A 27,927-nucleotide genomic window follows, 5' to 3' on the forward strand; every position below is an offset into this window, starting at 1 on the left:
ACCAGGGACCCCCAGGTACATAGTATTTCTTCTCTGCCCTCTTTGAGATGCGGGGCAGAGAAGATCGGGTTTGCCACAGCGTTTTGACTGGCCTCATCACCATTTCACTGATGGGCAATACCACTTTGGAGGGGGCAGCTGCCACCAGGATGTTGATCAGGCTGTGTGCTGACTCCTTAAGCTCCTCAATCTCCAGACCCGGGTTCACAGTGACTCTTTTAAGGAGGTCTTGGTGGGCCCTGATATTGTTCCGAGGGAGTAACTTACTGTGTCCTGCCACAGCTTCAGCTGCGAATGATGAAGAAGGGGGAGCTCCCTCCTCCTCCTCTGCCTCCACTACATCCACTGGGATCAGTACCAGAATCAGGGTCTGGTGCCAAGCAGCTAGGGCTGATAGTGCATCTCTCTGAGGCCACTGAGTGTGAGTGGTGAGAAGGGGGTGCCGGTACCAGCAAATACTCCCGGGGTTCCAATATGGCCACTGCATTGGCCCTTGGCTTGCTTGCCATCTGCCAGCCAGAGGACCAGTACCAAAAGTCTGGTGGGTACTGGTGGAAGATTTTGGTGGGGCAAAGGATTTCCCTTTGGACTACGAAGAAGATTCTTCCTGTGGCGACCATATGAAGCAGAACCCGCTTCTGCCACCAGGTGGTCCCAGCAGTCTGGGGATCAGTGGCAGGTCAGTGACCATTGTGCCAGGATCATGGAAGGCTTGCTCCTAGGGGGAGCCAAGGTGGCCAGTCCCGGGAAGGAGCTCTGTGCTTCCTGCTCTCCCCTGTTCCTGGACGCCTTGGCTGCTGGTGGTCCCTGCAGGGTTGGCGGAATCAGGAGAGACAGCAGGTCCTTTGCTGCCTGGAACGCCTCCGGTGTCAAAGGAAGCCTAGCATAGCAGCTGCTTCCAGTAGTCGGCGGTAGGCCCCAAGCTGGACTCATCGGTCTAGTCCATTCCCCACTTATCCCTCTTCTGCACAAGAGAGCACCCTCTCTCAGTGTTTGTTATGCTTCTTCCTCAGCATCAGAGATGGAGAACAGTGCCAGGAAAAGCACGGTGCCAGTGGAGCACTCTGAACGAATGTCGAAGTGCTTGGCACCGATTTAGAATGGCTTGGTTCCGAAAATTTTCTGAGGGCCACCTCCAGGAGAATGGCCTTCAGTCAAATGTCCCTGTCTTTTCTAGTGTGAGGTCTGAAGTCCCTGCAGATCTGGCACTTATCTTTATCATAAGATTCCTCCAGACGCTTTAGACACTTATAGTGTGGGTCACTCACTGGCATCGGCTTGTCGCAAGAGGCACATGTCTTGAAGCCTGAGGCATGCCCAGTCCCTGGGGTGAAAAGTCCCTCAATGACAGGGACAACTATTTACACGACTATATATGTTAACTCTAAAAACTATATACACTAACTACAGTAACTACATTAAGAATAAACTGAGAAAGTCCAAACAACTGGAAAGAGACCTTGGCACAGCAAGAAGGATCATTCCAGTAACCATCATGGGTGGTAAGAAGGAACCGAGAGTGTGTGTGGCTGGCGGTGCCCCTTGTATTGGCGCATTGTCACATGACTCCAGAAGGTGCTAGAGATGGCCCTATGGAAACCACTAAGGGAAAAGTCTCCGGCAACAGTGCACACGGCATGCACACAACTAGCATAGAATGGACATGAGCAAGCACTTAAAGAAGAAACTCAGAATTTGACAGTCAGGTAACAAGAGCATGAATGGAAATTATTAGTGCATACTGCAGGGAAAACAGACCCCTCATTTTTCATGAATGATAATATTTGGTCTCAAACACTCTCTGCAAGTTTAAAAACTAAAAACATGTTACCATGGCATTTGTGTATGAGAACTTTTGTCCACAATATATAAAGCAAGAAAAAGTGAAGTCTAACTAGTTACCTTAACTTTTCCTGCATTTTCCTCCGCTTCCTTTTTCTCTTCAAATTCAAAGGCTACCGTCATCCGTTGCTGTCGCTGCTCCTCCCATAAAGTAGGGTTAAAGCTATCGCTGTCTGACTGGAAATCTACAGTTAAAATTCAGGTAATATCTTAGTAAAACTGCTTTGTAACAGAATGTGGAATTAGTGCACCAAGCAAAACAAATGAAACGTAGTTTAAACTCTAAATGACAAAAATGTTTGTTGTGCTGAGGCCTGCACCTTGGGTTTCACAGTTAAATCATCCAAAGGGTGTGAAAAGTGACAAAAATTTGTCACAACCTATAAACAAGTGGCATAATTTTTAATGTAATAAGGTGAAGTTGAAAGGGGTGGTGCAAACTGGTTGTGTTTGAACTAAATATTGTCAAATATGGGATTTCAAGACTCCTAGTGAAGTCACAGGATTGCTTTAGCAGAAGGTTAAGATGTATCCCATCTTACTGTAGTTTAGGTCAGAATAGGGAGGATGGGAAAGTGGTGGAAACTCACTAGATGAGTGCCTCCTGCTACCAGATCTATGAAAGAGCACTGGCCATCCTCCTGTCTAATGTAAGTATCAGACAAAATTCTGCCTTTCATTGGCCCCAGGCAATCCTAATGAAGTGAATTCAGGGGGTTTACACAGTGTGTCAGAAGGCATAATGCTGATACTCCCCACCCCAAAAAAAGAAAAGGGAGAACAAATATCAATCTCAATCCAGAATCCAGAAAAGGACTTAGATTTAACATACAAAAAGAGCCTGTTTAGAATCTTTCAGTATGACTGAATATATACTGCCTTGTATACACTGTTTGTTATATAAACAGCTGTAGCCATTCTCATCCACAGAACCATGGTTTCAATATTTAAAAATATACTCCACACTTTCTCACCAGGATTTAAATAAGCATTATAAACACGTTTTTGCTTTTGTAATAAATTGCTGACAGTATTTTACCTTCATCTCCGCGGGGTTGCTGGGGAAACATGTAGTTAGTCAGTACTCTTTGCTTTGTTTCTGGATGAGCCTCAGTTTGCAGAGGGATAAGGGCCTTGGACTATAAAGAAAAGAAGAAAGATTGTTTATAAGAATTCCAAGAAAATCAGATTTTATGATCTGATAAATAGAAAATATAAAAAAGAAAGTAAGAATTGGGTCCTTGGTCTAAGTGAAATTGTTCTTGCAGTTGCTGACTGAAAAAACATATTATTCTGATGGGGAATTTTTTTCTTCGATTCCTCACTCTTATTACATGTATAACATTCCTCCTGACTTCAGTAGGAATATTTCCAATGTAAGGAAAACAGAGTCTGACACACTGTAGTGACTGAGTGAAATGAGAAGCAGAGGATGGTGGGAACAGTGTAAGCACCGAGTGTCTGATTCTAATCTTATTCACGGTTGAGTAAATCAGGAGTAATTCCACTGAAGGCAGTAGAGTTACACTGGTATAAAACTGGTGCAAGTGACTAGAGATTGTGTTCTAAGTATGCAATGAGTATTATGATGATACTGGTATATTTTAATTAAATTAATGCAAATTAATCTATGATCTTTTGTAGAGAAGTCCAATAAGTTGAAGAAAATAATGTGTCCTTAAAAGAATATAGGCTCTCAGTTGGTGTACAAACTAGATGGGCTCTTAAACAGGCACTCAATTGTCCACATTAACTTTTCATTTTATTTTGGGGTGACATTTCTATGTTTGTAAGGGGTCACATTCTACTGATCAGTTTTTGACAGGTAGGAATAGGAAGGAGAAGAGAGAGAAGGCTCTAGTTTACTGCATTGACGTCCACTCATTGTTTCCCACCCTCCTCCCATCAGTTTGTTTGTTTGCTTGCTTGCTTTTTATATTCAGGTATATATATATATATGTCATTTAAAATTCTGAAAATTAGCTATATGAGTAAAAATAACGTTAAGAATGAGTAAAATTACTTGATATAAACAATAAATCTCCTTATTTGATTAAATTTGTTCTTATGGTGAGCAAAGTGTCTTGCTGAACTATTACTTATTAAACATGAGTCAGCAATATATATACTCTATGTTTGTTGGGAGAGGAACATCTTAGGCTCCAATCCTGCAACTGACTCAGCACAAACAGACCTCCGTGTCTGTGCTAAACCTCACTGAAGTCAACAGTACTCAGTATTGGTACAGGAGTCCTCCCACATAGGGTATGTCTACACTGCAATGTAAGCCCAGCGTTAGTGGGACTTGAGTCAGCTGATCCACATTAGGGAATCCTGGGCTTGAGTGTCTACATTGTATTTTAACTCTACATCGAGACTTTTCTAACCCATGCTCGAACCTAGGACCCTGGCATCCACACTGCAGTGCACAGACCCGGCTCCAAGTAACCATATCCTAGAGTCCCTAGTATCCCCTCCCCTCAAAAAAATGTGGCTGCTCTAGCCCTAGGACCATGGTGCACTGTGAGAAAATGTTACTACCTGCCCTGTGTGTTACAGAAAGTTTGAAGCAGCTAGCTTTGCAACAGGCTTGACTGATTCACTCTCCATTGTAAACCCAGGAGGCTCTCTGATAGTGTGTTTTCAGATTGGTGATCAGAAGAGAATGGGTTAATGCTGACCTGAGCTGTTGCCGTTGGCAGAGTGGGGGAGGCTTCCATTTTCAATAGAGTGGACTGTAGATCATTGGGATAGAGAGGACTAAGAAAGTTATCCTGTGGAATTTTGGGATACTTCCAGCTGACTCTTGGAACCTGAGTCAAGCAGGACTGTGTTTACACTGCAATTAAGCAATAGAGCTCAGACCCTGGGTCCTGGCTTAACTTGAGCTCAGATCATCCAGTCCTGCAGGGTCCTGAGACCCTAGGTCTGAGCCCTGTGTTAGCTCAATTGCAGTGTCGATACAAGGGGGTTAAGCTTCAGCCTGGGCTCAAGCATGGGCTTACACTGCAGTGTAGACAGACAGTTGCAGGATCAGGGTCTCAGTGGCTTTTGCACACAAACAGAATAGATTAGTTTACAGTGAAAAGAAGTTTGGACCATGCAGAATTATACTGATCAGACCTGAATTCAAGAGGCAACAGTTATCTGCAATAACTATACAATTCTAGGGAGAAAAAGAAGAGGTTATTGAAGTTATTGCAATAATGGAAGTATCACTTTTAGCTACGTTGAATATTTACTTTTTGTGAAAATTAAGTTCTCTTCCCTTTATAATAACAGTTTAAATGCCTAAAATCGTGAATTCCTTTTTCTACGAACATGCGTAGTGGTTGAAACGACTTAATCTTCAAATTGTAAATTGGTTGAATTGTTAAATTTCTGAGCACTAATGCTGGCTGCATAATTAGTTTAACAATAAATCCCCAAAAATACAGACAGTATTAACGTATAAAGATGCCTGTTAACATTTTAACACTGGACCAAATCTAGGAGCACTCAAGAAACTCCAACAGAAGTTGATGAAAGATTTCCCTAAAGAAGGACCAAGGACCCTCTTTGTGTATTCTTTATATGCCCCAAACTCCCATTGACTTTAATGGACGTTAAGGCTATTCAAAGAGCGCAGGAATATAAGGATCAAGTGAAGACTACAAGATTTGGCATTTAGGACTTGACCAACATATTTTTTCTGGAACTCTGGGATCAGTAGTCTCATGTTAGTTACAGATTTTCATGCTACAGATGAATAATAAGACCCTGATCCTGCAAAAACTTATGAATGTTCTTAATTTTAAATGTACAAATAGTGCATAAATATTTGTAGGATCTGGGCCTAAGGTTGGTTGCTTGTCATGGCTTAGCTGTGGCAAAAATAAAAAAATTGAGAAGTTGTAATTTTGGGGCTTTTTTAAAAAGAAGAAAAATGGAAAATGCACAGAGGACCAGAATTTCAGATGATGTAAATCTGCATAACGCTGTTGACTTCCACAGAGCTATGCTGATATCCACCAACTGAGGATTAAGCCTCGAACACTTAAAATATTATTGGCTCTGGTTGGAAACTTTTCTAATGAAACCTTTATTTAGAAGAAAACCAAGGGAAAAAAAACGCTTCATGAATTTTTGTAACCCCCACACTCCCGATTTTAGACAAGGATTAAAATGTTCAGAAGTGCCTAAAGTCCCTCAGCACTACGGAGATAAAAATCAATGGGAGTTAGGCTACTAAATACCTAAGTCAATTTTGACAATGGGACTTAGACACTTACTCTAGTTCTAATTACTATGTTTACTTTCTATTAGCAAAGAATTAAATAGTTATCACTGATAATTTAAAAGCATAGAAAGATAGCAAAACACCAAACGAGAGCCTCAAGTGTAAAAGTTAATGGAAGAAATCCCTCTTCCACATGAACAGGTTAAAATGGGGGGAGAAGGAGTAAACAAAAACAGAGGAATAGATAGGGAATGGGAAGCCAGAAGACAAGAATGGAGGCACAGAAGGATTAAAGAATACAAAAGACAGAGAATATGCCCAGTATAAAATCCTTAGGCCCTTGTGTCCCAACACAGGCCATGAGTGATCCCATTCACTAGAGTTTTCTGTGAATACTCTTGGCCTTAACTTATTAATTTGGGTCAGGACATACAATCCCACCTGTTGAAAGCAGTAAATCCCTCAAAGGTGAGCTTTTCCAATTAATATCACAGCATTCAGCAGAACCTATATCTAGATAGCTAATACAGAGGACTGTATGGAAACTGTTGGGACTAAAAGCTTCATAAATCGAACAATAGTCTGTTAAAACATAGGTTTTATCTATGGCCCTTACCAAGATATCTTGCTCTTTATTACTAATGAAAAGACATACATTAAAAGTTATTACCTGGTTGTCAGATAGCCACAAAGCTGCAAGTTCTTTAAGCTTAGTAAAAGTGAATGGTAAATTCTTCAGTCTGTAAACAACAATATTGGAACAACATGAATGTCTCATGTGTGCAGTAGCCTCTTTTAAAGGGACATTGTCAAGATTTTTATACAATGTATTTCAGCTGAATCATACTGAAATTGGTGGCATTTTTCATTTTTATTTTCTTTTTTGGTTTTAAAGAAAGATATTTTTATAAAGGATATTCTCATTGAATTATTGCATTTAAAAGCTAGAGCCACATGTTGAGCCTGAACAAACTGATAAAGTGCCTTTGAGATATTAAAGTGCCTTATTGTTAACATACGTATTGGTAGTTGTATGAATATTCTCCCCCTTGCACAATAAGAAGTTATTATTCGAATTTGCCTGGCATTATACAATATCAATAAAGATCAGACAACCAAAATAATGGCTCATAACACAGTATTTCTTGGAAAGTACTTGCGTTAAGGGGATTTGTTTATAGATACAACATACCATTTAGCATTTTAATTTTCTATTAGAATATATTCTGCAATAATATGAAACCCCTTTTTGAAGAGACTCTATAATACAGTCATTATGATTTTTCCCATAAGACAAAATGAAATGTAACAATAAAACAAAAGTTCTAAACTGGAAAATGTAGTTATATATGTGAACAGATATTTTCATGTAATATCAGTTAGCTCGATCTGCTAAAAGTGACCTGCAAAAGAAGGGTGGGAATGGGAAATTTTCTCTCCCTGTCCCCTTTTTTGTTTTCCTTTTCTTTTTTGCTTGTTTCTATATGAGGCATAATGAAGGCCTGAAAGTTTTTGTCCCAGGCCCCACAGGAAGACAGAAAAGACACCAGGAATGTGGTTTAACTAGCCTTTATTAAGTAACATATCTCAATAATTCATCCAGTGCAAATCATCCTTCCTTTGTAATCTGTACCACCTGGTGGACAGCTGCCATCAGCCCTCCATCTTGTCAACCTGTTCCCAGCACCATTGCTGATCTCCATCACCCTCCACTTGTAGAAAGCTTAATTGGGGGGTAAGTCAGAAAGAGGGGATTGTCTCCAGAGATTAGAGGCCCTAACCCCATTCCTTCTTTAGGAGGTGCTTTCTACTAATCCACTTCCAGTTTATGAGGAAACTATACCTCTTACTGAATGATTTCCTGCACTGAGCACCTGCCAAGTTACAACAAAATGAATTTTACAGCCTAACCTACCCTCTAGGTCCCGGGAAGGTGAAAAAACCCACACCACCCTGGCTAAACGGGCAGTGAAGACAAATATTTCCTCCCATCCCCCAAAAGGAAACTGGCATGATGCCAACAACAAGGCCCCCAAACCGCGTACTACTCTAATCTCAAGAGCGAAAAGGGAGCCTTTCTTTCTGGTGCAGAATTTATAAACTCTCCTGCTGTATCCACAGGAGCCATTAGACCCGGGGTGGGCAAACTACAGCCCGTGGGCCACATCCGGCCCTCCAGCCAGTTTAAACCGGCCTTCGACCTCCTGCTGGAAAGCGGGGTCTAGGGCTTGCCCTGTTCCTGTGCTTCAGGCAGGGAGCAGGGTCGGAGGCCGCTTCCTGCATGCATGCCGAGGCTCCCAGAAGCAGCAGCATGTCCCCACTCTGGCTCCTACGTTTAGGGGCAGCCAGGGGGCTCTGTGCGCTGCCCTCACCCCAAGCACCAGCCCCGCAGCTCCCATTGGCCAGTAACTGCAGTGAATGGGAGCTTCAGGGAGGCGCCTGAGGATGGGGCACCGCACAGAGCCGCCTGACCGCACCTCCACATAGGAGCCAGAGGGGGGACATGCCACTGCTTCCAGGAGCTGCTTGATGTAAGCACCACCCGAAGCCTGCACCCCTGACCCCCTCCCATGCCCCAAGCCCCTGCCCTGATCCCTCTCCTGAATCTCAACCTCCTGCCCCAGCCCAGAGACCCCCCCCACACCCTGAACTCCTAATTTCTGGCCCCATTCCAGAGCCTGCAGCCCCATCCCAGAGCCCTCACCCCCTCCTGCACCCCAACCCAAATTTCGTGAGCATTCATGGCCCACCATACAATTTCCATACCCAGATGTGGCCCGCGGGCCAAAAGGTTTGCCCACCCCTGCATTAGACTTAGGCTTCATCTGTCTGTCCAACTAATCAGTCACAGAGCCCCCTCTCCTCAAGTCCGGGGGGGGGGCTCTATGACTGATTAGTTGACTATCAAAATGAATGAAATTCCATTGCTAAATATGAATATATATTACCCCTGTGAGATAATCTCCAATTCCTGGTGTGTAAAATGGCTCTATGGACGGAAAAGTGTTATACATTTTAAATCCTATTATTAGTACCCACAAGAAAGGAAACAATGCCTAAACTATCTCAAATTTAGTTTTTACTACTATGTTATCAGAAAAGTGGATCACAGATTAATTAATTACTACTTGAGACAAACTAATTCATGCACACAGCAATGCATGGTGAAATTTTCAAATTCAGAATTGGGTCTAAGAAAGTTTAGAGGGATGTGTAGCTAACATAGAATTTAAAAAAAAGAATGAGGAGTACTTGTGGCACCTTAGAGACTAACAAATTTATTGGAGCATAAGCTTTCGTGGGCTAATGCCCACTTCATCAGATGCATGCAGTGGAAAATACAGTAGGAAGAGAGAGATAGATAGATAGATCATGAAAAAATGGGGGTTGCCATACCAACTCTAATGAGACTAATTGATTAAGGTGGGCTATTATCAGCAGGAGAAAAAAAACTTTTGTAGTGATAATCAAGATGGCCCATTTCAAATTTAAATCTTCTCCTGTGGCCCCAGACAGTGCATGCTATACACGTCGACTTCTTCCAGACCCATTTAAACTCCCTTTTATTTATCAAAATATAATTAGATGCCCCCTGTATCTTATTTATTGCCCCAACTTTGGCTCCCCATGCTTGAGTATAAGGGAATGTACACTGGTATATGTCTTGCACTGAGGAGACAGAGAGAGAACTGTAGTAAGAAAGGCAACTAACAGGAATGAGTAAGAATGTGTTGTATTTTAACTTACACACGGGTACACTTTTTTTTCTGGCTCCTCATGTGTACATTACATAAACTTACATCCCCTTACACTAATTCACATACTAGTAGGTAGGTGTGGGTAGGATTAAGGGAGTCTAATATAGTGTAAGTGTAAAAGGACCATAATTTGGTCTCAATTACACCACTGCAAATCCATTGACTTCAATGAGGTTGCACCAGTATGAATGAGAACAGAATTTTGTCTAGTGTACCATTTCATATATCACTTTTATTTAGTCTTTAGAGTCTCTGATATTTGGAAATAAATTTATGTGTTTTAGATGCAAACAGCAGCCTGTGTAAATACACATATTTATGTTATCTGGTACATTTTTTTAATGCCAGATATCCAAATGACTTGTTTTGCCAAAATTAGGCCTTTCTGTACAATAAAAAAATGTATAGTATTCTGTCACAGCTAGAAAAAGACAGTTATCTTTTCCATACCTAGTGTTCTTCGAGATGTGTTGCTCATGTCCATTGCATATTAGGTGTGTGTGCTCGCCACATGCACCGGTGCTGGAAGTTTTTCCCTCAGTAGTATCCATAGGGGACTGGCTCTGGCTCTGGCTCTGGAGTGGCACCACCGGTTCCCTCCACCTTCAGTTCCTTCTTGCCGGAAACTCCGACAGTGGGAAAGGAGGGCGGGTTGTGGAATGGACATGAGCAACACATCTCGAAGAACATCAATTACGGAAAAGGTAATTGTCTTTTCTTCTTCAAGTGCTTGCTCATGGCCATTCCATATTAGGCGACTCCAAAGCAGTACCCCTGAAGGTGGGTAGGAGTTCACGGACGTGTAGATTGCAACACAGCTCTGCTGAACCCAGCATCGTCTCTGGCCTGCTGAGTGATGGCACAATGAGCGGTAAACGTGTGAACAGAGGACCACGTTGCGGATCTACAGGTGTCATGGATAGGGATGTGCACCAGGAAGGCCGCCAAAGATGCCTGCGCTCTCATCGAGTGGGCTCTGACAATTGCCAGCGGCGGAACCCCCACCAGGTCGTAACAGGTCCTTATGCACCAGGTAATTGGTGCATAATTGGAAATCCTTTGTGAGGACACCAGGGGCCCCTTCATCCTATCCGCTGTAGTGATGAAGAGTTGAGTAGATTTTCAGAAAGGCTTAGTACATTCTCAGTAGAAAGCCAAGGCCCTCCGGATGTCCAGGGCATGAAGATGCCTCTCCTCACTGGTCTTGTGCAGTTTGGGACAGAACACTGGGAGGAAGATGTTCTGGTTCATATGGAAGGTGGAAACCTTTGGCAGAAAAGGTGGGTGGGACCGCAACTGAATCTTATCTTTGTAGAAGACTGTGTACAGAGGTTCTGAGGTCAAGGCTTTAATTTCAGAGACCCGTCTTGCCGATGTCACTGCCACCAGGAATGCGACCTTCCACGACAGGTGGGAAAGGGAGCAGGAACTTAGAGGCTCAAAGGGGGGGCCAGCGAGCCTAGAGAGGATCAAGTTAGGATCCCACTGCGGGACAGGAGTCCGTACCTGAAGGAAGAGTTTCTCAAGCCCTCTCAAGAATCTGACTGTCATATCATAGGAAAACACCGTCTGTCCTTGGATTGGCAGGTGAAAAGTGGAGATGGTTGCTAGATGCACTCTAATGGAAGAGTGTGCCAGGCCCTGGTTCCTCAAATGGAGCAGGTAGTCCAGGACAGCCTGTATGGAAGAAAGCAAGGGAGAGATGCTGCGCTTGGATGCACAGTGGAAAAACCTCATCCACTTGGCCAGGTAAGTCAGTCTGGTTGAGGGCTTCCCACTCCCCAAGAGGACCTGTCGGCCTCCTTCCAAACAGGTCTGTCCCTCCGGGTTCAGCCACGCAGAATCCACTGTGGGAGGTGGAGGGACTCCAGGTTGGGTGTAGGAGCTGGCCATGGTCCTGTGACACAGGTCTGGGCAGTTGGGCAGAGGCTAAGGAGGGACCACTGACAACCTCATGTACATGCCGAACCAATGTTGGCAAGCCCACGCTGGGGCGATCACAACAACCTGTGCTATGTCTCTGTTGATCTTTGCCAGGGCCCTGCTGATGAACAGAATCGGAGGGAATGCGTACATCAGGTTCCAAGACCACAGCAAGAGGAAGGCATCGGAGAGGGAGCCCTTGCTCAGACCTTGCCGGGAGCAAAACCAGTGGCATTTTCTGTTCTGTCTGGTAGCGAATAGGTCCACTTGGGGAGTTCCCCACCTTTGGAAGCTCATGCAGGCTAGCTCTGGATGTGCCTCTTGGCAGAGAGTTGACAAGTGCACTCCCACTTGCCTGTTGATGTAGAACATCGAAGCTGTGTTGTCCGTCAGTACTCGTACCACCTTGCCCAACAGGTGGGGCAGGAAGACTCCACATGCCAGCTGGACTGCTCAGAGCTTTTTGAGCAGTTTATGTGCAACTTCACCTCCTCCGGGGACCACATCCCCTGTGTCTGGAGATCACTGAGATGCACACCCCAGCCGAGGTCAAAGGCGTCCGACACCAACTCGGATAGAGTGAGAGGAGTTGTCGAATGGAACTCCCTCCAGGACCGTCCTGTGGTCGGTCCACCATTGCACCAAGGTAAGTATCACCTGGGGAATGTTAACAATCTTTTCCAGGGGGTCTCTGGACTGGGAATAGACTGTCCGCAGCCATTGTTGCAGGGGCCGCATTCGGAGCCTGGCATGGCGGACCACGTAAGTACATGCTGCCATGAGACCCAAGAGGTGCAGACAGACCCTGGCTGTAGTCAGAGGGAATGCAGAGACTTCCGCGATGAGGTTCGTCAACCTTTCCAGCGGCAGAAACACCCGGCACAGGGTGAGTCGAGGACTGCTCCGATGAACTCTATCCTCTGCACTGGCACTAACATCGACTTTTTGTTGTTTACCAGTAGGCCCAGAGAGCGGCACGTGGCCTGAAGCACCGCAACATCCCTTTGGACTTGAGACCTGGAGCTGCCCTTGACAAGCCAGTCGTTGAGGTACGTGTGAATCTGAATATTGCGGCACCTGAGGTAAGCCGCTACCACTGACATGCACTTGGTAAACACTCTCGGTGCTGTCACCAGGCCAAATGGGAGGACCTCAAACTGGTAGTGGTGGGGCCCCACCATAAACCGGAGGAAGCGTCTGTGTCCTTGAAAGATCGCTATGTAGAAGTATTCATCCTTCAAGTCAAGGGCGGCATACAGTCTCCCGGATCCAGGGAGGGGATAATAGAAACCAGGAAAACCATGCAGAACTTCAACTTCTTTAAGTACTTGTTGAGATCTCACAGGTCCAGGATGAGCTGTAGACCATGCTTGCCCTTTGGGATTAAGAAGTACCGGAAATAGAGCCCCTTGTTCCTGTACTCGAGAGGAACTTCTTCCACCCCACCCAGCTCTAGTAATCCCTTTACCTCCTGCATGAGGAGACTCTCGTGAGAGGGGTCCCTGAAGAGGGACGGGGAAGGTGGGTGGGAAGGGGGGTAGAAAGGAACTGGAGGGTATAACCCCGTTTCACTGTGCTGAGGACCCATCAGTCTGAGGTTATAGCCATCCATGAAGGGAGGAAGAGGGAAAGGCGGTTGGAGAACACAGAGAAGGATGGATCTGGGGAATAGTCTGGTAGGTTGCCCTTGGGCACACCCTCAAAATGATCATTTGGCCCCTTGCTTATTACGGGTAAAGCCCAACTGGGCAGAGGGTGGAGGTGGGTGGCTCGGGGGGCGTTTGTAGCCCTTGTCTTGTTTATGGGGCTGGTCCTGCCGAGGCTGACTCCCCTGGCCCTGCGGCTGCTGCGGTTTGAACCGCTTACGCGCTGGGGTTGGGACATAGAGACCCAGGGTTTATAGGGTGGTGCAGGAGTCCTTGAGGCCATGCAACTTGCTGTCTGTTTGCTCCACAAATAGGGCCCAACTGTCGAAGGACAGGTCCTGCACTGACTGCTGAGCCTCTGTGGACAACCCAGAGAGGAGCAACCAAGAGGCTCGCAGCATGGAGATAGCGGAAGCCATAGTGAGGGCAGCAGCATCCGCAGCGTCTGACACCACCTGGAGGGCCTCCCTGGCCACAGTCTTGCCCTCATCAAGGATCACTCGGAACTCCTTCTTGGACACCTCTGGGAGCGACCCTACGAACTTGGCTATGGCTTGCCACATATTAAAGTCATATTGGCCAAGCAAGACTTTGTGGTTGGCCACTCTTAGCTGAAGGTTGGAATGCGAATAAACCTTTCGCCCAAAAAGATCCAGCCTCCTGGTGTCTTTATTTTTGGGAGTGGCCCTGGGTTGTCCCTGCCTCTTCTTGTGGTTAACTGCCTCGACCACAAGGGAACTAGGGGCTGGGTGGGAGTAAAAGTACTCATGCCCTTTGGTTGGCATGAAGTACTTGCATTTGGCCCTTTTAGAGATAGGGGCCAGGGAAGAGGGGGTCTGCCACAGGGCATTAGTGATCTTAGAAACCCCTTCATGAAAGAGTAGAGCCACCTTGGCAGGAGCCAAGGAGCAGAGGATGTCAAACAGAGAGTTCGAGGGCTCTTCCAGTTCCTCTGCCTGAAGCCCCAGGTTAAAAGCAACCTTCTTCAAAAGTTCCTGGTGCGCCTTGGCGTCATCCTGAGGGAATGGATGAGGGGGCCCCGTGATAGCCTCGTCTGGCGACAACAAGGATGATGCCAGTGCTGTGGGAACCTCCACGTCCATTGGTGGTCCAGCAGCTTGCTCCCCTGGCTCCTCCTGAACCTTCAGGGTCCTACCCCCCAAAGTCTCCAGTACCACAGGAGGATGGGATACTGAGACCGCTAGCCTCTCGGAGGCTCCCGACACCAATCGAGCAGCTTGGGAGAATCCCCAAGGGTTCCACGGGTACCATGGCGCCAGCCACTGCACTTGGGACCATGGGACAGATTTTGGTACTGATAATGTCGTCTGCATTGTCGGTACCGAGGCTTGTCCCGCAGTCAGGGAATCCTGCTCTGAGCCGGAGCTACCAGCAGAGCGGTCGGTCTCTGGTGACCAGGATCAAGTTGAGCGGTGGCTCTTGTCCGACCGGTGCCGGTTGCTGCATCCCAAAGCCAACCTTATACCATGCCATGTGGGTGCCACTCCAGAGGGCGCCAGAGCCCATCCCCTACGGCTACTACTGAGGGAAAAACTTCCGGCACCAGTGCATGTGGCGAGCACACACACGTAATATGGAATGGACATGAGTAAGCCCTCAAAGAAAATGCGGCTCTGGAGCTCATTTGCGGGCTTGATCCTGCTCCCAGTGAAGTTGATTTGCCACTGGGTTAATGGAAGCAGAATCAGGGCTTCACTAACTGAAAGTTAAAGTTGGGAGGATTCATTTTTGGGAGGATTCATTTCTCCCGAGTCTCAGAGATCCAAATATAAAATCTAGCCTCAGATGCATCATGCTGATTTATGACACTCCCTGAAGGATAAGAGACTTGTGAACTAATAAATCTTACAGTGATTAGGACTGGCCAGAAAACAAGTATTCTGTTTTGTGAAAATTTCTGGAGGTTTCCAAATTTGTTTTCATTCTGCATCACAACAAAAAAGAAAGTAACTTGTACAGTAACTGGAGCTCTTTGAGATGTGTTGTCCATAAATATATATTTAACTCTTATTTGTGTGCATGCACTCCATGCGTTTGAGGTTGGAGTTTTTTGGCCAGCAGTGTCTGTGGGGGCTGTGCATGAGCCCTGAGTGCCCTCATACTTCCATACCGCAGGCAGAAAGGGTGATGTGGGACCAACTGCCACTAAGTCCCATCTCTACCACAGAATACAGTCCATAATAGTACTCTGAAGCAGAGGGGAAGAAGTGCAGGTTGTGGAATATATATACTGCATATGGACAACACACAAAAAAACCCTCCAGATACTGTACTGTACAGATAAGTAACTTTTCTTTCGTCTTTTAGTATTCAGATATTTATTTTCCACTCTTGGTGAATCTCATGAGTTATTTAACTAAGATGATGGGTGCTCAGTTTCACTTAAAAATAAACTGTAAAACAGCTCTGCCATCAGAAGTGTCTGCTCTGGAAGCTTCCATTAATATGGCATAATGTCTGGTAAAAGTACATACGGAACCCCAGGTGGCAGCTTCACAGATGTCAACTATAGGAATGCTTCACAAAAAAGCAGTCAAGGCTGCCTGCACCCTAGTGGAATGGATTCTAAAATTATCTGGTGGATGTAATTTAGCTATTTCATAGAAGTGTCTAATACACCCCAAAACCCACTTAGATAATCTTTGGATGAAAATACGGTAGTCTTCTTTGCAAAGTATAAGAATAGCCGAGGAGAGCACCTAAAAGGTTTTATTCACTGTAGGTAAAAGAGTAGAGCCCTACATACACCAAGGCTATGTAGCTTAGCTTGGCCATTATTAGAAGGAGGTTTGTGAAAAAATGTAGGTAGATATATAACCTGATTTAAATGGAAGCTCAGCACTATTTTTGATATGAATTTATGGTGTTGCCTAAGAGATACCATGTCACAGTGGAAAACAGTATGGGAGGGGGATTCCCCATGAATGCTCCTATCTCACCCACTCTCATAGCTGATGTGACTTCTACAGGGAAGGAAATCTTCATGGATAGGCATGAGACCTGCCACTACACAATTAAGGTCTCATGTGGGGGTTGGATGTCTTATAGATGGAAAAACTCTCTTTTGGGATTGGGAGTAATCTGAATATTGCTCTTTGGTGTAAGGCAACAATCTATCACACAGGTAAGCTTAAGTGGATGGTGAGATAAATTGGGGTACCCAAGGAGACTGTCTGTGTCTCCATGTTAAGGCTCTTATAGTGTTCGAGGAATTCTCACTTGGTAAATGGTTGGTGAAATCTAATGATAGAACTCACAACCATTTTGGGCTCCATAAATATCTACCATGAGGTTGGTACTCATGCTCTTGAGCCACTGCAGGCAGCCTGACAACTTCCATCCAGAAATTATCCTGTTAGATGTAGGGTGCATGAGCTGCGATGGAGGATGGCTCCTCCATTCTGGGACAACAGGTCTGAGAATAGCAAAAGTAGTTTCAGAGGACGTCTCAACAATTTCACCAGTTTGAGTACCAGAACTGCTAGGATAACAAACATTTCTTGTTTCTCTTTGTCACAAAAAGTCTATTGATGAATGACCCCTTTCCTTGAAAATCAGCTGAATTGTGAATTGTCCACTTGTGCTCTGATGAAAAGTGTCTGCTCAAAGAGGGAGAGAAAAGAGAGAAAGAGGGATGATCAGCGAGTTATCTCAAGAGCCTATACACAAATGCAAAAAGCCTGGGAAACAAGCAGGGAGAACTGGAAGTCCTGGCACAGTCAAGGAATTATAATGTGATTGGAATAACAGAGACTTGGTGGCATAACTCACATGACTGGAGAACTGGCATGGATGGATATAAACTGTTCAGGAAGGACAGGCAGGGCAGAAAAGGTGGGGGAGTTGCACTGTATGTAAGGGAGCTCAGAGCTCAAGTATGAAACTGCAGAAAAACCTGAGTGTCTCTGGATTAAGTTTAGAAGTGTGAGCAACAAGGGTGATGTCGTGGTAGCAGTCTGCTATAGACCACCGGACCAGGGGGATGAGGTGGACGAGGCTTTCTTCCAGCAACTCACGGAAGTTACTAGATCGCAGGCCATGGTTCTCATGGGAGACTTCAGTCACCCTGATATCTGCTGGGAGAGCAATACAGTGGTGCACAGACAATCCAGGAAGTTTTTGGAAAGTGTAGGGGACAACTTCCTGGTGCAAGTGCTGGAGGAACCAACTAGGGGCAGAGCTCTTCTTGACCTGATGCTCACAAAGCGGGAAGAATTAGTAGGGGAAGCTAAAGTGGATGGGAACCTGGGAGGCAGTGACCATGAGATGGTCGAGTTCAGGATCCTGACACAGGAAAGAAAGGAGAGCAGCAGAATATGGACCCTGGACTTCAGAAAAGCAGACTTTGACTCCCTCAGAGAACTGATGGGCAGGATCCCCTGGGAGAATAACATGAGGGGGAAAGCAGTCCAGGAGAGCTGGCTGTATTTTAAAGAATCCTTATTGAGGTTACAGGAACAAACCATCCCGATGTGTAGAAAGAATAGTAAATATGGCAGGCGACCAGCTTGGCTTAACAGTGACATCCTTGCTGATCTTAAACACAAAAAAGAAGCTTACAAGAAGTGGAAGATTGGACAGATGACCAGGGAAGAGTATAAAAATATTGCTCGGGCATGCAGGAGTGAAATCAGTGTAAAGCCAAATCACACTTGGAGTTGCAGCTAGCAAGAGATGTTAAGAGTAACAAGAAGGGTTTCTTCAGGTATGTTACCAACAAGAAGAAAGTCAAGGAAAGTGTGGGCCCCTTACTGAATGAGGGAGGCAACCTACTGACAGAGGATGTGGAAAAAGCTAATGTACACAATGCTTTTTTTGCCTCTGTCTTCACGAACAAGGTCAGCTCCCAGACTATTGCTTTGGGCAGCACAGCATGGGGAGGAGGTGACCAGCCCTCTGTGGAGAAAGAAGTGGTTTGGGACTATTTAGAAAAGCTGGACGAGCACAAGTCCATGGGGCCGGATGCGCTGCATCCGAGAGTGCTAAAGGAGTTGGCAGATGTGATTGCAGAGCCATTGGCCATTATCTTTGAAAACTCATGGCGATCGGGGGAAGTCCCGGACGACTGGAAAAAGGCTAATGTAGTGCCCATCTTTAAAAAAGGGAAGAAGGAGGATCCTGGGAACTACAGGCCAGTCAGCCTCACCTCAATCCCAAAATTGGCCTCCATTCTCCATGGGTATGAGGCAATAATTTGAGTAGAAATATTTTGCTCTGTGTCCTCATCTCAGAGTTGTTGTTCTTCCTCACAGACTTTCTCTGGAGGCCAAGTATCACAAAGAGGATGCTTGAGGCTGCACTGTTTTCAGTCTCTATGTTGCTCTCTCTCTGAGGTGGTGCATGCGAGGTATGCTCATGATAACAACCTCAGAAGCTCCAGTACAGCCATCCAGGAATATTATAAAGGAAAGAGAGTAGGGGCCCAAAGGGAAGGATACCAGGGCATGACTACCCTCATGGCTCCATACATTCGCTGTTTAGATCTGTAGGAGACCCCAGACTCCTCTCTGACCCATAAAACTCAGAAGAAGGGGCTTTAGAGGAATAGGTGAGAGATCCCTCCCCACTTCGTTGGGAGTCGGAAGAAGAATAAGATAAGTCCATTTCCAAAAGAGTGGCTGCAGAGACAGAGGTACTAAATTGTAACCCCACAACTGCAGTCAATGCTTGAGAAAAGTTTGGTACTGTTGTGACAGTGGGCCCAGATACCAGTGAAATGTGAAGCCCTACTGAAAGCAGGGATTCAGGTTCTTCAGTAACCTGGAGGTCCTTCAATACCATGGACCTCATTGGTACCAAGGTAGATAGGGCTGTGAACCTGGGGGTTAAAGTATAGTGCATAGAAGCAGCAGGAGCTACTTAGTTCTAATGTGCTCAGTACCGATACATTTCAGAGTAGCAGCCGTGTTAGTCTGTATTCGCAAAAAGAAAAGGAGTACTTGTGGCACCTTAGAGGCTAACAAATTTATTTGAGCATAAGCTTTCGCGAGCTACAGCTCACTTCATCGGATGCATTTAGTGGAAAATACAGTGGGGAGATCTATATACATAGAGAACATGAAACAATGGGTGTTACCATACACACTGTAACGAGAGTGATCACTTAAGGTGAGCTATTACCAGCTATCTTCGAGACACCACTGACTTCCTGAGGAAACGACAATCCATCGGTGATCTTCCTGAAAACACCATCCTGGCCACTATGGATGTAGAAGCCCTCTACACCAACATTCCACACAAAGATGGACTACTAGCCGTCAGGAACAGTATCACTGATAATGTCACGGCAAACCTGGTGGCTGAACTTTGTGACTTTGTCCTCACCCATAACTATTTCACATTTGGGGACAATGTATACCTTCAAATCAGCGGCACTGTTATGGGTACCCACATGGCCCCACAGTATGCCAACATTTTTATGGCTGACTTAGAACAATGCTTCCTCAGCTCTCATCCTCTAATGCCCCTACTCTACTTGCGCTACATTGATGACATCTTCATCATCTGGACCCATGGAAAAGAAGCCCTTGAGGAATTCCACCATGATTTCAATGATTTCCATCCCACCATCAACCTCAGCCTGGACCAGTCCACACAAGAGATCCACTTCTTGGACACTACGGTGCTAATAAGCGATGGTCACATAAACACCACCCAATACCGGAAACCTACTACCACTATTCCTACCTACATGCCTCCAGCTTTCATCCAGACCACACCACAGGATCCATTGTCTACAGCCAAGCTCTATGATACAACCCCATTTGCTCCAACCCCTCAGACAGAGACAAACACCTACAAGATCTCTATCAAGCATTCTTACAACTACAATACCCACGTGCTGAAGTGAAGAAACAGATGGACAGAGCCAGAAGAGTACCCAGAAGTTACCTACTACAGGACAGGCCCAACAAAGAAAATAACAGAACGCCACTAGCCATCACCTTCAGCCCCCAACTAAAACCTCTCCAACGCATCATCAAGGATCTACAACCTATCCTGAAGGACAACCCATCACTCTCACAGATCTTGGGAGACAGGCCAGTCCTTGCTTACAGACAGCCCCCCAGCCTGAAGCAAATACTCACCAGCAACCACAGACCAAACAACAGAACCACTAACCCAGGATCCTATCCTTGCAACAAAGCCCGTTGCCAACTGTGTCCACATATCTATTCAGGGGAAACCATCATAGGGCCTAATCACATCAGCCACACTATCAGAGGCTCGTTCACCTGCACATCTACCAATGTGATATATGCCATCATGTGCCAGCAATGCCCCTCTGCCATGTACATTGGTCAAACTGGACAGTCTCTACGTAAAAGAATCAATGGAGGTAGCAGCTGATGCAGACACATGGAGTGCCGTAACACCTTAGTAGTTGTAGTCTTGGTAGTGATCACGGAGAATGTACTCTCAGTGAACGGTATCTGATAGTTGGTACTGTTGAAACTCCTCCAGTACACACTTTGGGCCATGGAGTCTTCTTAGATTAGAAGTGGAGAGGCGATTTTGACCTCTTCCTTGCAGAAGTCTTTTGAGGAGATCTCTCTCTATTCTTCAAGGCGGAACAACAATCCTTTCTCTCAGCACTCTAACACGGACATCTGGAAGTTGAAGGTTAAGTAGATGGAGCCCTGGAGCTATCAGATGCCAGGCTCAGAAGGGCACTTCTCAGCATCACAGGCTAACATCCCAGGGGAGTCAGAAGGACCCAGGTCTGATGCAGGCACATGAAGTAGTCAAGAAACATTTTAAGCCTCACACCTCTGACTTTTAAAGTCCTTTTTCGAAAAGGACTTACATATAGTGAATTTACTGGAGGTATCCCATAAGAAAGGCACCTCACATGCTCATTAATGGGGGTTTCAGCCTCATCAGAGAGGCAAAATTGATTACTTTTACTTGTATAGTAATTATTGTTCTTTGAGATGTGTTGTACACATATACATTCCACTGTAGGTATATATGCACCCAATGCATTTGAGTTGGAGACTTTTGCCAGCAGTACCACTATGCGGTGCATGTGCCCCAACTATCCTCATGCATGGAGCTGAGGATATAGAGGGGCATGGATGCCACTGCCTCCCTCTTTGTTCCTTCCCACCGCCATCTAACTAATACCCAAAGTAGCAGGGAAGGTGGAACGATCTGGAATTACTATGTGCACAATACATCTAGAAGAACAGTTTCTGTAGAGGTAAGTAACTGTTTTTTCTCCTTCAAGTGATTGTGCACATATATATCCTGCTGTAAGTGATTCACCGGTGGTTTCCTTACAGGTGGTGGGACTTCGGATTACTAGGAGAGAATGTAGCACTGATTTTCTAAAGTAGGTGTCATCCCGGGAAGCTTGAGTGAAAGTGTAGTATCTGGAAAAAATACATCCAGATGGATATTTGTAAAATAGCAGCATGGTCACAATAGCTATGTTAATCCAGAAGGCTGACAAAGTGGACTGAGCTCTATTGGAATGGACTATTATCCTCGGAGGAGAAACTTTTGCTGGATCATACAGAGCTGGATAAAGTCAGAAATCCAATGTGACATACACTGGGCTGTAACTGGTTGTCCTTTAATTCTTTTATCAAAGGCTACAAAAAATTTAGGAGACAATCTGAAAGACTTTGTGTGGTCAAGGTAAAAACACTCAAAGGAGATTTTTGAAATTCTTCACGAAACAGAATTTCAAAATTCAGCTGGTGGCTGAATCCTGAAATTTCAGCGTGGACCTAAGAAACTTTCTAGATGAAATTTTCATCAAATTATATATGTTTCCACAAAATATATTTCAGTTGTAATGAACTGGCATTTTTTTGATGGAAAAAAAGTTTTCATGAAAAATTTTCAACCAGCTCTAACAGTGACCCACATATGTAACTCCAACAGTTATGACAGATATGACAGTTTTCATGTTCATATTTAATATTCTTAATTGAATTTAAATATTTTCAATAAAGTAGTCTATATAACAAATACTATCCACATTCTGTGACTTTCTGCAACTTCTGTGACTCCCACAGCTGCAGTGGCCAGTGCGGCTGGCCAAGGGGCACCCGAGTAGCTGGCTCTGGGGCCAGCCACACCAGCCACTGCTGTGTGGCTGGCCCTGGGGACTGCCCAAGCAGCAGTGGTCTCAGGGGGCGCCCTCGGTGACCATCCGAGCAGCAGCCCTGGGGAGTGCCCCAGCATCGGTCTGACGGGTGGCCTCAGGGACTGCCCAAGCAGCAGCGGTCCTGGGGGCAGCTGGAGCAGTGGCCCCAGGGATGGACCTAGAAGTCATCAGGAGAGCGGTCCCTGGGGGCCTCAGAGCAGCGGGGCCCAGGAGCAGGGATTTAGTAATGGGTATTTATAGTAAAAGTCAGGGACAGGTCATGGGTCATGGTTTTTTGTTTATTGCCTGTGACCTGTCCATAACTTTTACTAAAAATACCCATGACTAAATCTTAGTCTTACTTATGAGAACAAAACAGAATGGACACATTTTCAAAAATGTGAGTTTGGATGCCCAGTTAAAGACACCCTAATGGGAGCATATTTTCAGGCAACGTCCTTGAACTGTGGGGCATGAACCTTTTTGGGATCGCAGTGGGGCCCAGGCCAGCCCCCATGGGAGTGGGGAGGGAGTGCCATCCAGCCCCTTTCTGCCCCCAACTGTGCTCCGGTCCCACCCGCAGCAACCTCCCCAGCTCCCAGCCCTGTGCCTGGCCCCATTCCTGGCCTTGCTCCCTGCCCCAAATGCACCTCCAGCCTCAGCCCCCTTATCCGTATCCTCCCCCCCACTCCTTCAGCCACAGCCCTGTTCCCAGCCTCGACTCTGGGGAGGCAGGGAAGAACAGACAGGGGTAAACGGGCATGACCCTCAAAAGTTTGGGGACCACTGCTTTAAGGTGTCTCAATTTCAGCACCAAAACTATGAAGGCATGCAAAATTGCAAGTCATTTTTGAAAATTTATGCCAGAGCAATTTGAAATCTATATAATATATCTTTTATATTATATACAGTGCATGTATTTTGTGAATTTAATAACCATAGTTAAGATGTAAGACATGAAAATGGGAGGGCAATCATTTACATATATCTGTTTCAAACATTGTTCATTATTCCTATTGTATTTTCAGCTAAGGCGATACTCTGCTTTCTTTTGTGGTCACAATCTGATTTCATAAAATTTGTCACCCTGTTTTTGTACCTGAATTGAATCATCAATGCAAATCTGATCATATGAACTTATCTTCTTGATTTGTGCCCTCAAACTAACGGTTAGAAGTGCTGGTAACTCAGATTTGAATCAGCAACTGAACTACTAAAGTAAATTTTGCATTTCAACCACACTTCTGAAAATTGACCCCATAATACTAATCACAGTTAGCACACTGATTTACGCTGTGAATGATGAAGAAACAAGTAGATGTTTTTTCTTGGCTGCTCAGTCAGAATAATGTTACACTGTAGCTACAAAAGGATGCAATAGAGGCATATATTTATATATATATAGTGGCAAAAAACCTTGTTCGCCTCAGTAGGCTCAGTCCTTTTTAGCCTTGGAGACTCAGGTTTGGAGCAAGGCGAATCCTTATAGGTGGCACAGGGTCCTGCTACTCCTCTCCTCAGTCAGTCCCTTGTGCTTGTTTTCCTTCCCTTCTGGGGAGCGAGTGCAGCCTCCCTAATGGGAAGGTCTGGTGTCTTGCTGCAAACAGCCTACTGGCAACTTCCCTGCTCCTCTCACTCCCTCATTTTTCCCCTCCTACCACCAGGGGAGGGTTTAAAAGGTCCCAAGTAGTTGGAGTCAGCTGAACCTAATTGGTTCCCTAGCAACCCCTTTTCCAGCTGAACCTTATTGCCTTGTGGTTCTCTCTCCTCAGTGGATAGGGAGGGGCCTTTTAAACCCCTGGGACTAATTACTACCCCCCTTTTGTAGATGTTTGTCCTGGGTTTACCACAATATATATATTGTATTGGTGTAGACTGATTACTGATGACAGACAATAGTCATATCCCCAGCTGCTGTAAATCAGCATAGCTCCACTGATTTCATTGAAGCGATGCTGATTTTCACCTCTAAAAATATGGCCCTATATGCGTCCTCTGCTGAGCAGAATAGATGATAGAAAAGTGCACTATGCCCATTAAAATTTTAAAGAGTGTTTAATCTGCCTTGCCTCCATTTATCTAGCATTTCTGATGAGAACATTCAGAAAGTATACCAACTGCACAAAGAAGTCTAAAGTCTATAAATGTGCTATTCAACAAAGTGCTTATCTTTCATGCTTAAATGCTTACATTTCTCACTAGACAGTTTGGAAAATTACTTACATAATTGCTTTTTTGTGTAATACATAGTTAAGGAAAAATGTATTCACAATATTAAGTTATCCTAGGTGAAAGATGAACTGGTGCATGGATAATTTATGAAGGAGTTACCTAAACTAAATTAACATATAATTCAAAAGCAAATGAGAAAGTTACTCGCCTTGCAGTAACTGAAGTTCTTTGAGATGTGAGTCCCTGTGGGTGCTCCACTCTAGGTGACGGTGCGTCCCGGCGCCGTTGATCGGAGATCTTCGGTAGCAGTGCCTGGTCAGGACGCACGCACTCAGTTGGTATCTCCCATCTCGTTGGAATCTTCCTGAGAGCATATCCTGCACCCTCCTCAGTTTCTTCTCTTCCGTGGAGAAATCATACTAATACTTGAAAGTAGAGTGGATGAGGGCGGGGAGTGGAGCACCCACCGGGACACACATCTCAAAGAACTTCAGTTACTGCAAGGTGAATAACTTTCTCTTCTTCTTCGAGTGCTGTCCCTGTGGGTGCTCCACTCTAGGTGAATGTGAAGCAGTACCCACTATGGTTGGTGGGATTTTGGAGTTGCGTGAGGGACAACGGTAGACAGTACCGTATGGCCGACTATAATGTCTGCCGTGGTATCCTGTGTGATGGCATAATGTTTGGCAAATGTGTGGTCAGACGTCCACGTGGCCACCTCGCATATGTCTGTAATAGGTATGTTGTGAAGGAAGGCAATGGATGTTGACATTGCTCTAGTAGAATGAGTCCTAACACCCTCTGGTGGTTGAACATTCTGGGTCTGATAGCAGGACCTGATGCAGTCCGAGATCCACCTGGAGAGTCTTTGCTTAGAGATAGAATGCAAGAGCCCGTCGGACGTTCGGGATATGTAACCCCATTTCCTGTGGAGTTGTGTGAGGCTTGGAATGGAATACAGGTAAGTGTATTGGCTGGTTAAGGTGGGAGGTGGACACCACCTTTGGGAGGAATTTGGGGTGGGGTCACATAGTTACCTTGTCTTTAGAGAAAATGGTGTAGGGAGGATAGGCCATCAGGGCGCTTATTTCACCAACCCTTCTCGTTGATGTTATGGTAACCAAGAAGCCACTTACATGGACATGTGTAGCAGGGATGAGTGTGGAGAAGTAGGCTGAGACTCCAGGAGGCTACTGGTGAATGAATCTTAGGGTAGAGATGTTGCACGCCAGCGAGGAAGAGTTTAATGGTGAGGTGGGAGAAAAGTGAATAGCCGTCCAGAGTGTCATAGAAGGTGGTAAGGGCCGCGAGGTGTACTCTGATAGAACTGAGTGAAAGCCCTTCCTCTTTTAGTTCGAAAAGACAGTCTAAGGTGTCAGGGAGGGTTGCAGTCTGAGGTGTCAGGCGTCTCTGGAAGCACCAGATGGAGAAGTATTTCCATTTTTGCAGGTAAGCCTTATGAGTGGAGTCCCTTCTACTGTTAAAGAGGACATGTTGGACCAGTTCCAGGCAGGCTAATTCATGGGATTGAAACCATGAAGGAACCACGCTGTCAGATGGAGTTTCCAGAGCTGCGGATGAAGAAGCCGACTGTGGTTCTGGGAGAGGAGATCTGGTCTGTCAGGGAGAGACCGGGGAGGATGGATGGACATGCGTAGCAGGTAAGGATATCATGTCCATCTGGGCCAAGCTGAGGCAATAAGTATGACCCAGGCCTTGTCCTCTGTGAGCTTGCGTAGAACCCTATGTATCAGTGGAATCGGTGGAAAAGCGTACCTGAGGGAGCTGTTTCAAGGAATGAGGAAAACATCCCCTAGAGATGGGTTTCTGAGTCCCGCTCTGGAGCAAAATGGATGGCATTTGCGGTTTTGAGGAGTGGCAAACAAGTCTATTGATGGAGTGGGAGAAGAACTGTCAGAGTATCATGGGGTGTAATTCCTATTTGTGTTCCTCGGAGAAGTGTCTGCTGAGTGTGAGATTGATGTGCAGACAGGTCTTGATAGGGACCAGCAGTTCTGTGCCTTGTGGTCGCCTAGGTGCACTCCCCAACATATCTGGGAAGCGTCCGTGGTAAGCATGAGTACTGGGGAGTGTGGATGGAAGGGAACACCCGTGCATAGGTTCTCTGGTTTTGTCCACCAATGTAGGGAGGTCAATACGTTCGGTGGCAGAGTCTGTGTTATGCAGAAACTGTGTCTGTTGGGTTTGTAGTTGGAATTGAGCCAACCCAGAATGCATCTCATGTGCAGCCTGGTGTATTTGACCACAAAGGTGGTGGCTGCCATGTGACCAAGAAGCTGAAGACAGGTATTCTGAGGCAAACAGAGATTGTGCATATGAGATACATAATAGTGAGGAATCTATTGTGTGGAAGCGAGGCTCTGGTTTGAATCGATTCCAGGTGAGCTCCAATGAACTCTGTCTGCTGTGTAGGTATTAGGGTGGATTTTTGGAAATTTATTCGCAAGCCTAGACTGTGGAAAAGGTAGATGGTAAAGTTTGTCAGTTTTAAGGTCTCGTCGTAAGAGCTGGCTTTGATAAGGCAGTCATCTAAGTAGGGGAAAAGTACAATCCCGTGTTTGTGGAGGTGGGCTACAACTACAGCCAGGGTCTTGGAGAATACCCAAGGTGCTGCGGAGAGACCGAATGAAAGTACTCTGTATTGAAAGTGGTCATGTCCGAGTGTGAATCGCAGGAAGCATCTGTGTGTTGGATGAATGGATATATGGAAATAGTCGTTTTGTAGGTTGAAGGCTGTGAAACAGTCCCCTTGTTCCAACGCAGGTATTGTGCCCAGTGTGACCATCTTGAATTTTTGTACATGTACAAACTAGCCCACTAGGTGTAGGTCTAAAATAGGTCTCAACCCCCGCCTTTCTTTTGGGTCAGAAAGCAGTGGGAGTAGAACTCTTTCCCCAATGTTGCGTCAGCACATATTCGACTGCACCTAGGTGGAGACGATGAGCCACCTCCATGCGGTGAAAGTGCTCATGAGAGGGATCCCTGAAGAGGGACAGGGAAGGGGAAAGGGTGGGCGGGGAAGATAAGAAAGGGATGGAGTACCTGACTGAACTATTTCCAGGACCCAGCAGTCCTGCGTGATCTGTTGCCAAACATGGCGGAAAGCCTGGAGACGGTAGCCAAATGGGCAAATAAGCGGCGGAGTCAAGAGGTGGTCGCATAGACCCCGGACCAGCACTTCAAAATTTTTGTTTGTTACCTGATGGGTGGGAAGTACCGTGGTATCCT

At 45.6% G+C, this 27,927-nt stretch overlaps 1 protein-coding gene across 6 annotated transcripts in view; it reads right to left on the bottom strand.

The window, feature by feature from the left end:
* Positions 1–27,927, bottom strand: part of LRRC7 (leucine rich repeat containing 7) — a 358,746-nt gene that overhangs the window by 77,819 nt on the left and 253,000 nt on the right. For all 6 annotated transcript variants that reach the window (XM_043520844.1, XM_027825894.3, XM_043520845.1 and 3 more), the window contains exons 14-16: positions 6,732–6,801; positions 2,882–2,981; positions 1,903–2,027 (exon numbers count right to left, since the gene is read on the bottom strand). In XM_043520844.1, the coding sequence (XP_043376779.1) occupies positions 1,903–2,027; positions 2,882–2,981; positions 6,732–6,801 (295 nt within the window). The remainder of the gene's footprint in view (positions 1–1,902; positions 2,028–2,881; positions 2,982–6,731; positions 6,802–27,927) is intronic.

Source organism: Chelonia mydas, chromosome 8 (genome assembly GCF_015237465.2).
Source record: "Chelonia mydas isolate rCheMyd1 chromosome 8, rCheMyd1.pri.v2, whole genome shotgun sequence".
Lineage (NCBI taxonomy): Eukaryota > Metazoa > Chordata > Testudines > Cheloniidae > Chelonia > Chelonia mydas.